Source organism: Sinohyriopsis cumingii, chromosome 3, assembly GCF_028554795.1.
Source record: "Sinohyriopsis cumingii isolate HCF-2022 chromosome 3, ASM2855479v2, whole genome shotgun sequence".
Taxonomy (NCBI): Eukaryota; Metazoa; Mollusca; class Bivalvia; order Unionida; family Unionidae; genus Sinohyriopsis; species Sinohyriopsis cumingii.
This window is the reverse complement of record NC_142963.1, coordinates 60,680,619-60,692,822: the sequence shown is the minus strand read 5'-3', so window position 1 is coordinate 60,692,822 and position 12,204 is coordinate 60,680,619. Positions and strand designations below refer to the sequence as shown.

Here is a 12,204-nt window from a genome sequence, read left to right as displayed (position 1 = left end):
TGTATTATATTTCTTTGTGTGAAACCATGTTATACTGGGATACTTCATAGGGGGACCACTTTATTGTACCATGTTATATGAGGAACCATGCTTTACTGAAATGCATCATGGGGGGGGGGGGCACTGATGTTCAAAGTTACTTTATAAAGCAACTAAAGCATGGTCAGTTGTCCAAGTATTTTAGGTAATGTGTTTGGTCAGCCCTTAGCTGTTGTGGACAGATGGTTGGAGTGGTAGCAAGGTCAGTTATATATCAAAATATGTGCATTCCTGTCTGATACATCATTCTATACCCTTAAGAACACCATAACATGTTTTTCTTTAAAAACTGCAGTAAAAAGCCAACATCACCATATAGTGAACACCTGCTCATAATGTACACTTGGTGATCCCTAAGTAACTCCTTGAAATGTCCTTTATATTGCAGACACCTGTCTAATGCAGTTCTTTTCATCAACAAAGTTGTATTAAATGTACATTGTGACTTACACATGCATATTTGTCTCCCTTACAGCTTGACACTGGTGCTGTTGAATCAACACAGATTTGTGAAGCACATCATGTTTTATAAATTACGCCTTACGCATTTACATATATATGGATTACACTTTTTCGGTATATCCACCTTCCAAAAATATCAATTATTTGTTTTCTCGTTTTTAACATCTCATTAATCCCACAGACCATATTTTAGAAAAGATGGCTTCTACATAACTACAATATAAGAGTACGCTTTTCCGTGGACTTGTGTGCACTTTCCTAACAGTATTATGTTCAATTTATAGCTACTATCCTTTTACCAAGAAACATGCTGGTTCCACTTTCAAACTTTCAATCTCGTATTCTATTTATAGCCACTGTATGGGCTTAGTGAGTGTAACGTAATCGAGCTAACACCCTTTGAGACTGAATTGGTATTTAAGAAATAACAAATACGTATGCGAGTGACAATAAAAAGATGTATTATTCTCTCACACTAATGATGAAGTAACATGACATCAAAATAAATACAAAGGTACATAATATGGATCCAATGGAAAACCATGATGGAGAACATATAATTATTTGAAATGTTCAATAATTATAAAGTTGTCTCAGATAATTAAACACTACCATGCTTTTGTCTCTATGGTCAACCAATATGCTGACCTTTCCCTATATAGTCAAACACTAATGGCATTCTTATAGTCAAAGACTATAATAAAATTCTCTTAGTCAAACACTATGACCTTCTTATAGTCAAACACTATAATGAAATTCTTATAGTCAAACACTATAATGACATTTCTCTTAGTCAAACACTATAATGAAATTCTTATAGTCAAACACTATAATGACGTTTCTCTTAGTCAAACACTATAATGAAATTCTTATAGTCAAACACTGTAATGACATTTCTCTTAGTCAAACACTATAATGAAATTCTTATATGTATGTCCAATGTTTACTTGACATTTCATATGCCCTTTGACACGCTTCCCAACTCGGTCACTTCAACCATCCAGACCTTTCATGCACATATACGTTGGCACTTTCCTGGCAGTCTTTCATCACTATTGCTGCGGCCTCTGGCTACACCTGGTCAGTCCACACACAGTTATCCACACCTAGACCCTCGTACCTAGTTATCCACAACTAGTAATCCACGCCTAGTTATCCACACCTAGTTAGCTGTATATGAAAAGAAACAACTTTCCAAATAGTCAGCTTTCTGTGTATCTAGATTAAAATATCTGAGCATTTCAAATGGATTAATACTAACACACCCGAAATATTCCTTTTGTACAAATGTGACATACAAATGGCATACCAAAAAAATAGAAATATGATAATACTAAAACTCTATTCATACATAATACATCTTCAGGATTAGTTATAATAGCGACAAGATAACCTATGTGTTCATATCCCTGTTAATAATCTGAATTGTACCATCTCTCGCTACCAAATTACATAAGCCATACACTCTTGATGAATTAAACTACAAGTACAATAAAACAACGCAAACATATAATACAACATTGAACATGTTTTGCGAAACTGAACATTAATTAAAAAGAGTTGATTAAAAAGAATATAACTCACCCAACTCGTTGGTTCAAACTAAGTAAGACATAATGGTGATCCTGCCCCGACAGCTAAACACATAAAGAGCTTCCCTCTAATGGCTGTGTCAGTCAAGATCCCTAAGTAACATATATAGTCGCGTTTGTTAACATGTATTATGCACATGCCATGCAAGCAATGAAGGCGTCATGCGATTCAAAGAAAAAGTATAGTTACAAGATACTAGGGCACGCAAAACACATCAAATGCTGGAATTTATGGTGGTCTAAGCAAGCCATATCAGGTATTTCATAACAGTGAGGAGAGAACAGACTGGTTTTCTAATTTGTAATCTTTACTCGCAGATTCTTTGTTCTAATTCATATTTAGTACAAAACCAGTCTATAGTTATTTGGTACTAAAAAGTATAATGTATTTTAGTCGATGCGTGTATGAGAGCAAAAGTATCTTCTTTCAAATAATTTCACAGATGGATTAGAAAAGGCAAAAAATAAACGAAACCAAAAATAACCGAATCCTCCAAAGACGAAGACATGAGGGCAGGATCATGTAACGCCTATTGCAAGCCGTGTGGAAAGAATTTTACTGTTTGGTGCTAAAAGTCTTCCGATGGATTCTAGTCAATGTGTGTGTTAGAACATATATATTTTTTCCAAGAATTTCACAGATGGATCAGAAACCAAATCCTTCAAAGATGAATTCATGAATGTCATTATACAGCATTCCATTCTAGGGCAACGCCGTGCTCATTGCAGTCTGTGCGGAAACAAGTTTTTAATATTGGGCATGGTGGTAAATTTGATGTGGAGAAACACTTGAAAACAAATAAACACATAGAATTAGCTCGTCTTACGAACTCCAGCCCTAAGGTAACTTCTTATTTACAACAAAACTCAAGTATGGACATGAATGTTATAAATGCAGAGGTGTTATTTACTGAGTTCTTAATAGAAAGATAATGAAGATCCTGTTATTGGTGCAGAAGCAAGAGAATTCATAGAACACAATTCTACTCTTGCTTTGAAGGTGTTCTGTGATAATGTTAGAGACTATGCTACAGCCTGTGATTACATGCTCCAGAAATTCCCATATGGAGATGAAGTGCTTTTAAATGCTTCAGTTGCTGATGTAAATGAGAGACAGTCAAAAAGCTTCAAAAGTGTTAGATTCTTTGTCAAGAGATATCCCTTTCTGTTGCCACCCTTGTCTACCTTGGATCATCTGGAAGGAAAATTCCTGAAGTATCAAGTTGGCATCCTACCTGACAATATACTTAATGCAGATAGAGTTGATATGCAGTAGCACCTTATTTCCCAGCTGAAATACCCATTCACTGGAAAATATAGATTTCCTCTTCCTTGTCAGGTTATGAAAGGAATATTGGTTCTTTACCATTCTAATGCTGACTGTGAGAGATTGTTCAGTATTGTTAACAAAAATAAAACTGAATTCAGATCCAGGCTCTGTAACCCAGTACTTTGTGCTCTACTGGTGTGCAAAACATTCATGGTCTCAGCTGGTAGAAAGTGTTTTAAAATGCAATATGATAGTATGTTGCTTTCTAAAGCTAAAATTGCTACATATGAAAACTTTAAGCAGCAAAGGATGTTAAAAGACAAGAAGGGCAAATAAATCATTGTTCATTGAATTTTATCATATTATATGTGGATTACTCTTTTTCTGCTTGGATTCCTCTTTTTGTCCACTTGGATTACACTTTTTCCTCGTCAGGGGTTGGCATGTATGCATATGTAACTGAAATACTGCTACAATCCCCCAAAATCCTTTCAGTCATATGTAATGTGTCTATAATTTTAAGTGTAGAAGGACATGGTTTTCTTGTTTATCATTGTTTACAAATACTACAAATGATGTTGCATTTAAACTAAAACAAATCATCAAAATGTGTTTAAATTAATTAACTCAACAATTTAACAACTTTATCATGTAATAATGACTAAATATTCCTAATTATGAAATTTTGCACCTATGAAATATCCTATGGTTTTATCTTTGTAGTTGTGAAGGGAATTAATAACGTTCAGGTCAGCTTTAGTTGCTGGGAGTTTTACTAACCTTTGTGCTTTGCAGACAACTAAAAAGTAGTCTCCCTTTACACACAATCAATTATGGAGTTCACAATCGATTATCTTATTGGTTTGCTCAACCAACTGATGATTGATTATAATCGATAATCGGAACAACACTAGTAACTAGTATCTCTTCTCAAAGACAAACTTTTTCTTCACAAATGACTTTAAAGGCAGATAGATGAAGATATTGAACTATTCCTATCATACACTACTCCATCCCACCATCCAGCAAACAACTTGCTTCAACCCTCTACCCTAATGAATAAAACTTTCTCTCGTTTAAATTTGACATATTAAGATCTTTCTCCTTCAAATACGTTCCCCGATCACATTAACGTTAGGGATATAAGCCTGCTACCTCTTGAATCCAGCCCTACTAAAAGATGAAAATTTGTTATTTTCCGTCTATCTCATATAGACCAAAGGGCAATAACTCTTGCCCCTTACCTCCCCTTGCCACCGCCAGGTGTCACTAGTTTTTAAGCTTCGCTTGTACTGTTAAAACACGTACATTATACCTCCAAACAATCCAAGCCATCTTAGCGTTGAATTGGACCGTCCGAAGTTAAATTTGGATTTATTGTGTTGGACAATCATTCTTCTACAGGTTATATACATTATTTTAACAATTTTTTTCAAAATTGAGTGACTTTGTCACCCTTATGGATTTCGTTTACTGAAGACCATGTTACACACGCTATCGCGGAACTCATGTTGTCAATTAAGAGTTAACGCAACACTAATTTCGCTTACTCCGTTAGTAACGGTTGTGGTATTAGCGAATTAATAACATGCTGAATTGATAATTTGTGCTTTGTTTTCTTTTCTTGTGTCGTTTCAGTAGAAATGTCAACCAAATGCAAAAAGTTCAAAGCAAAAGAAGACAGCCATGACTCTTGTATTGTATGTACCAAGTGTACATCATCTATACCATGCAGCGTGTGTAATACTTGGACAGAGCAAACGTGGGCTGATGTAGTCCAGAAGGCAGCAAAAGGGAGGGATAGACGGAATAAGTCGAAGAAAGATAGCATTGATGTCCTCGGCATACATCCGAAGACAGCCTCCATTGCGAGCCTTGTGGGGGACGTTGGGGTCCCCCCCTCCACCTAAAGTTCGTCATTTGCAACTGTCAACCACAGTAACATCAGCGGCAATGGAGGAAAATAATGTTGACAGGGTACAACAGTCCAACTTTGAACAGATGCGTCGTTTGGTCCAGGAAACGACGACCCAGCTATTGACATCAGGCCAGATATTACCCTTATTTCCCTCGCTCGCTTCCACAGCTTTTTCTGACTCTTTGGGGGAATGTTCCCCCAATTTTAGGCTGCCCAGTAGGCGTAAGTCCCCCCACATGTCTGAGCATGGCCTTTGGGCCTGCAAGTCAGGACGCATGGGGTTTTTACTGGATCCATCGGATCCATTTCTTTATACAACCTCTACGTCACCGGCCGTCCGGCTGTCCCAGCATGGGGACCCTATTGCTAAAACGGTCCGACCAAACATGACTTATGGGGATTTTAGTGATAAATCTGTCCGTCAAGCTGTACCGCCAGCAACATACCAATACTATGGCGGAGATTTTAGTGAGAAATCTGTCCGTCCAGCCAGGCCATTGGAGCAGCCGGTACCGGTGATAGCAGGACCGTCGCCAACATTCAGACCGACCACAAGCCGGACAAAGCAGCCGGCAGGGCCGTCCGTCCTTATGTTCACAGCTTATCCACAAGGGAGAGTTAGTGACAGTGTTAAGGATGATGGAATCGCGTCATCTATGCCACCTGGTATGCTCTATCCAGAAATGCAAGCTGTTACAGAACACGACTCGGCACACAGTGAGGGTGACGAAACTCCTGCAAATCAGCCATATGCAGATCCAACCATGGAACGGACTGAGTTTGGCTTCAAGGCGGCAGTGGAAGAAATTTATAGGGTGTTGGCAACTTCAGAATGCCCTCCACCTCCTACCGCCACTCAAGACTACAAAGTTAAGACGTCTGTAGATCTTGATGGGGAGGAAGAGACACTGTCCTTCCGGCTCCTTCCCCAGTTGGCAAAACTTAAGGAGATCAGTGATCTTCTATCAGGATGAATAGGTGATCCGGGGAATGCTAAGGCGTTCTTTTCAGAAAGCCAAGTACCAGCGACATTCTCGTGTCGCTGGTACAAAACTCATTCAGATGCCTTCAGTATGGATCTTCCGGCCCTGGACAAAAATATGGCAGCGGTTCACATGTCCGCTCCACTGTTTTACAAAGTGGACAAAAATGTGTTCCATGCCATGTCAAAGCTAGTCCGGAATGTAGTCACTACATCTTCAATGTTAGACTTGGCTTCATTAGCCATTTTTTCTGACTCACAGAAAAATCCAACAATGACCGCTTGGGAAGCGACGGCCCGGATTGCTAGAGTTATTAACAGGACAGCTCACCATTCCATGGCTAATGCATTGACTGCTTCTGCCAAGTTAGACCTGATACGATGTGACACATGTCTGCGGTCCACGTCGCTCAAGCCCCATCATACTCTGGCTTCACGGATGACTCCATTTGGGTCGCCTTTACTCTTTGGAGGAAAAATTTAAGAAGTTCGGAAGCAGGCAGCTCAGGAACTGCCCCTCCAACTCGCCGCCCAACCCTCACAGGTGTTTAGAAAAAATCAGCCCTGCCACAGCGGAGGGATGATTGGCGGACCAGGGACAAGGGATCCTTACAATCAAATGTGCAGTATAGATCCCAACCCAATGCCAGGAGACAACAGTCTAATCAAGCTATGAGGCAGCCATACAGAGGCGGTAAGAAACAAAGTTTCTCCGTCTTCAAGCCTCCTAACTCTAAAAATTGACATACCCTCTCCACTACCCGCGGACAGCCTACCTGTGGGCAGCCGCCTCCTGCAATTTCAGGATCACTGGACCACCTTTTTTCCTCAGAACGATTGGGTGATCTAGGTCATTTCGGAGGGACTTCGGATTTCATTTATCCAACCCCCTCACCTCCCCTCCTCTCCCCTCTTCACGGACGTACCGTACGATCGGGAGAAGGATACCTTTCTACATCAGGAGATACGGTCGCTCATAGAAAAACGGGCGGTGGAGATTGTGAAAAAAAAAAAAAAAAATGCAATCGCTGGGGTTTTATTCCAGGCTGTTTCTTATCCATCGACCTGAGTCGCCTCAACCAATACATTTTACCACCGAAATTCAAGATGGAAACGGCAAGATCAATCCGTCTTTCCATCCGGCGGGACGAGTATGCCATCAGTCTAGATATGACCGACGCATATTTTCACGTCCCTATCCACCCCGCATCACGGAAATTTCTCCGATTAGCTTACCGCAACACGGTTTGTCAGTTCCAGGTCCTACCCTTTGGCCTCAACATCAGCCCTTGGGCTTTTACCAAGGTTATGAATTGCATCGTCAACCTGTTCCGCTCGACTTCATCTCCAGGGATGGCAGTGTACTTGGACGACATCCTCCGGAAACATATGGTAAGTTCTATTCTGCTCAAAGGCAGAAACGATCTTTTAGCACTTTTAGATCATCTAGGCTTTCTTGTGAACTGGGAAAAGTCCGATCTCCGTCCATCCCAGCGTTTTGTCCATCTGGGTATGGAGTTTCTCACCGATCTGAATCTGGTACAGCTTCCTCGCGATCGCATAATCTGGATCGTCGAACTTGTCGAGTCCGTTTCCAACAGGACGTGGATTTCAGTGACAGAATTTTTGCAACTCCTTGGATTATTCAATGCGGCGGCGGACTTGATCCCGCTTGGCCGTCTTTTTATGCGTCCCTTACAAATGACGTTACTGGCACAATGGCGCCCCTTTTCAAGTCTCCTCAATCAAACAATAATGATCACGCCCGAGATACGATCGTTCCTGCGTCAGTGGCACAACCCCGGTTGGCTGTCCACAGGGATTCCTCTGGAGATGCCCCAAGTGGAGATAACGGTATGTACTGACGCCAGTACCTACGGTTGGGGTGCCCATCTGTTGCCGGACTGAGCTACAGTCAGTGGCACGTAGGAGCCAGGGGAGAGGCCTCTCCACATCAACCTTTTAGAAATGAGGGCTGTCATCAATGCCTTTCATTTCTGGAAGGATCAACTCTCAGGAAAAACTGTCCTCATTATGTCAGACAATTCTGTGGTGGTGACTTACCTCCTCAAACAAGGGGGCACCAAATCACCAGACCTGTGCATTCTGAGCTGGCAGTTTCTACGTTGGTGCGACAACCTCCACATCAACGTACAAATCAGACACATTCCCAGCAGACTCAATGTCTTGGCCGACACTCTATCAAGGAAAGGTCAAGTCATTCACACGGAATGGTCACTCCATCAATCAGTCTTTCTTCGGATTTGCACACTTTGGGGGCGTCCGATGATCGATCTTTTTGCGACAAGGTGGAATCGCAAGTTGCCCACCTTTGTCTCTCCGGTTCCAGACCCAGAGGCTTGGGCTGTGGATGCTCTGTCAATCAGCTGGGAGGGGTTGTGGGCATTCGCCTACCCTCCCACGGCTTTGGTACCAAAAATAATCCAGAGGTTAAGGGGTCAGAACTGTCGGATGATTCTGATTGCCCCTCTCAGATGGAACAAGTCCTGGGTCACCAATCTACTCGATCTAGCGATAGATTTACCCAGGAAGATTCCAACCAGCCCAAATCTTCTCAAACAACCGTGGTCACAGGTGTTCCACCCCTCCCTGGACCGTCTTCTTCTTCACGCTTAAGGCTCTTGTCTGGGCAGCCTTGCAAGACAAACAATTTAAACCTTCGATTGTGGAGAGAATCTCAAGAGCAAGAAGGCCCTCCACTCTGAAGGCTTACGAGGGAAAGTGGTGTGTTTTCAGGGACTGGTGCCATATCAATAAATCGTCCCTTTGAGTGTCTCAATCCCTCAACTGGCCAACTTTTTTCTCTGGCTTTTCGAGGAGAAACAGTTGGCCCCAATTACTATCAAAGGCTACCGCTCCATGATATCAGACACATTCCGCCATCATGGTAGATGTGATATTGGGCATAACAAAGATCTATTAGATCTTTTAGCCAATTTTGATTTCAATCGACCAAAATCCCTCACCCTGTTTCCAAAATGGAATCTGTCCTGGGTTTTAACATGGCTCAATTCAGACAAATTTGAACCTTTAGCCCACACTTCATTAAAGCTACTATCATACAAAACATGTTTCTTGATAGCCTTAGCTTCAGCATGCAGGGTGAGCGAGTTACATGCCCTTTCCAGTGACCCGAACTTTCTTCAGTTCAGATCAGATGGTTCGGTGGTCCTCCTGACGCATCCAGGCTTTGTAGCCAAAAATAGGTTACCATCCATTGGCAAAGAATCGTCATTCACGCGCTCTCTTCCATAGATAAGTCAAGAGCAACAGCCATGCAAGATCCTGTTCGTGCACTCAAGTACTATTTAAAACGCACAGAGGTGTGTTGGGACACATGTAAGCGCCTCTTTCTTCTGGTCAAAGCTGGTAAATGGGATATCACCCCTCAAGCCCTTGCTTCATGGCTGAAGTGGGTTATACGCTCAGCGTACTCTGAGGCCTCACAAGATCAGAGTCGCCTCATGAAGATTACAGCTCATGAGATTAGAGCAATCTAGGCTAGCCTGGCATTCGAATGCAATGTTTCGATCCGAGATATAATAGAAGCTGTTGGCTGGCATGCAGAGTCAACCTTCTCCAGTTTTTATCTCAGAGATTTGGCTTCACAGAGGCAAACCTTGAATCTGGTAGGTCCGGTGTCGGCAGCCCAGATGACCACCAGACCCATTTAAAACAATCAGCACAGCCTATCAGCTTCGCTGGATTCGCCAGTGAAATTTCATAGGTAAGAAGATTTCAATAACTATCTTCTTAACCGTATATAGGGGTCACATATAACGGGACCCTAGGCTGTGTTGCTGATGAAATTAGGAGAACGGGTTATCGTTCAAATGGGGAATCCAGCCATCATTCCCTAGAAGGTACCCGGAGTGGAGGTAGGATGCTCAGCATTCCCTCCTCCTATTACTTATTCTCCTAACGTTAATGTGATCGGGGAACATATTTGAAGGAGAAAGTAAATTTTTAGTAAATTGTGTTTCTCCGAGAATACTTACCCAATCACATTACTTAAAAACCCTCTCCAACCTCCCCGCTATACGAGCATCCTCGCATAATATATATTGCTCAGCTTAAAAAACTAGTGACACCTGGTGGTGGTGCTGGGAGGTAAGGGGCAAGAGTTATTGCCCTTTGATCTATATAAGATAGACCGAAAAGACGAATTTTCGTCTTTTAGTAGGGCTGGATTCGAGAGGTAGTAGGCTTATATCCCTAACGTTAATGTGATCGGGTAAGTATTCTCGGAGAAACACAATTTACTAAAAATTTGCTTTTTGGTCAACAAGTACAAACAAATGAGATAAGAAATGTTTGCACATCGATTTACATTGTAGTCCTTTATCTAAACTGTGCCTTCCTCATGAAGCAAAAATTCAGTTTGCTGGGAAATACCATTATTTGGTTAGGAAATACCATCCAATTTTAAAAAGGCATGGCATTAACATGAAGTTTTAAGATCTTCCATGCATAATATCAGGTTAATGGATATAATACGTCAACTCAACATAACAAAAACTAGTTTTGTTACCAGATTTATTATTTTGGAGTTCTCAAGAACATTGGAGGTGGTTTCAGTACTTGGCATTTAAACAGATGAAACACTTTTCATGTGTTCCAGGAATTTTTTTTCAGCTATGAGTAGTAGACCATTAGTCCCATTAGGGGACTCTTGTTGTCTTCAGATTCTGATATTTTGATGGTCACATTGCTATTTTCACATTGGTTGGGGTTGATATCTTTGTATGGACGTTTGGGTTGCGTTTTCATTTTTTGCTTGCAAAACAGAAAAGTAAGATTATGTTATCACATAATAAAGGTGACCATGGAATCAAAAGTGTTTAATAAGTTTCCATTCAATTATTTTATGAGATAAATGACAGAAAACATAAATCAAACCAAACCAAAATGAAAACACTAACCTTTGTTTTGCAAGGGACATAACTTTTTGTTCTGGAAAGGTAGTCAAACTTTTGTTTAATATTATGTAAGGAAAATGCTGATACAGAAATCTATTTTAACTTTAATTTTGATTCTGTTTAGATCAGTTATGCTATATCTCAATTAAAGTAGTTGAAATAATTGATACCTATATTTAAGACATTGTTTGGGGCTAGGTAAGACATTTTGAATGCTTCTGTGATAAGATGACTTTAATGATCAGTTTCTAGCACTAGACATTTTTTCAGTTGACTTTTCACAAAATACCACTGCTTTCTATATGGCAGGATGTGGAGCGTGAACTGGAGCTTCAGATTGGGATGAAACAGGAGATGGAGATGGCATTGCGGCTGCTGGAGAAAGACATCCATGAAAAACAGGACAGTATTATCACTCTGCGTCAACAGCTTGAGGATATCAAAACCATCAACCTACAAATGTACAGCAAATTACAGGTACCTTCATGACTTTCCAAAGATTTTAAAATTATTTCGGCCAGTAACAGTGTTCAGAATACTGTGAATAACTTCATTTGTTATTATCATTTGAGTATTGGAGGCATAGAAGGTCTTAGGTATTTACATTTCAGTTTTAGTGTTAGTATTATTCAGCCTCAAACTGCATCATTTGTCTGGACCTTAAATGAATAAACTGAAAATAAAAAGACCTTACAGAACCTGCACAGAATTGGAAAACGTTTTTGAGTTTTATGTTAATCCTGGCTTTGTATTGTCTTTGAAAATAAATAAAACTTTACCCGAATGAACTCCTTTTGCAGTCCCTTTTATGTCCTATACCTGTTGCCAGTGGAAATTTCTATTATTTCCTTTTATAGTTGGTGACAGGAATAGGATCATGCATACTGTTCTTTAGTAAAAATTGGTGTCCCGGTCTGCCATTACTGACTATTGCCATCTCACCTTTGTCTGTGTGGATTCAGATCTTGACTCTCCGACTGCTGGGGCAGATTTCAGTTTCA

The 12,204-nt window shown here is 40.7% G+C and overlaps 1 protein-coding gene across 1 annotated transcript in view; it reads left to right on the top strand.

Moving 5' to 3' along the window:
• The window catches only part of LOC149802948 (RUN and FYVE domain-containing protein 2-like), a 132,657-nt gene that overhangs the window by 58,700 nt on the left and 61,753 nt on the right, over positions 1-12,204 (top strand). The window contains exon 10 of the mRNA XM_089952462.1: positions 11,513-11,680. Coding sequence (XP_089808588.1) covers positions 11,513-11,680 — 168 coding nt within the window. The remainder of the gene's footprint in view (positions 1-11,512; positions 11,681-12,204) is intronic.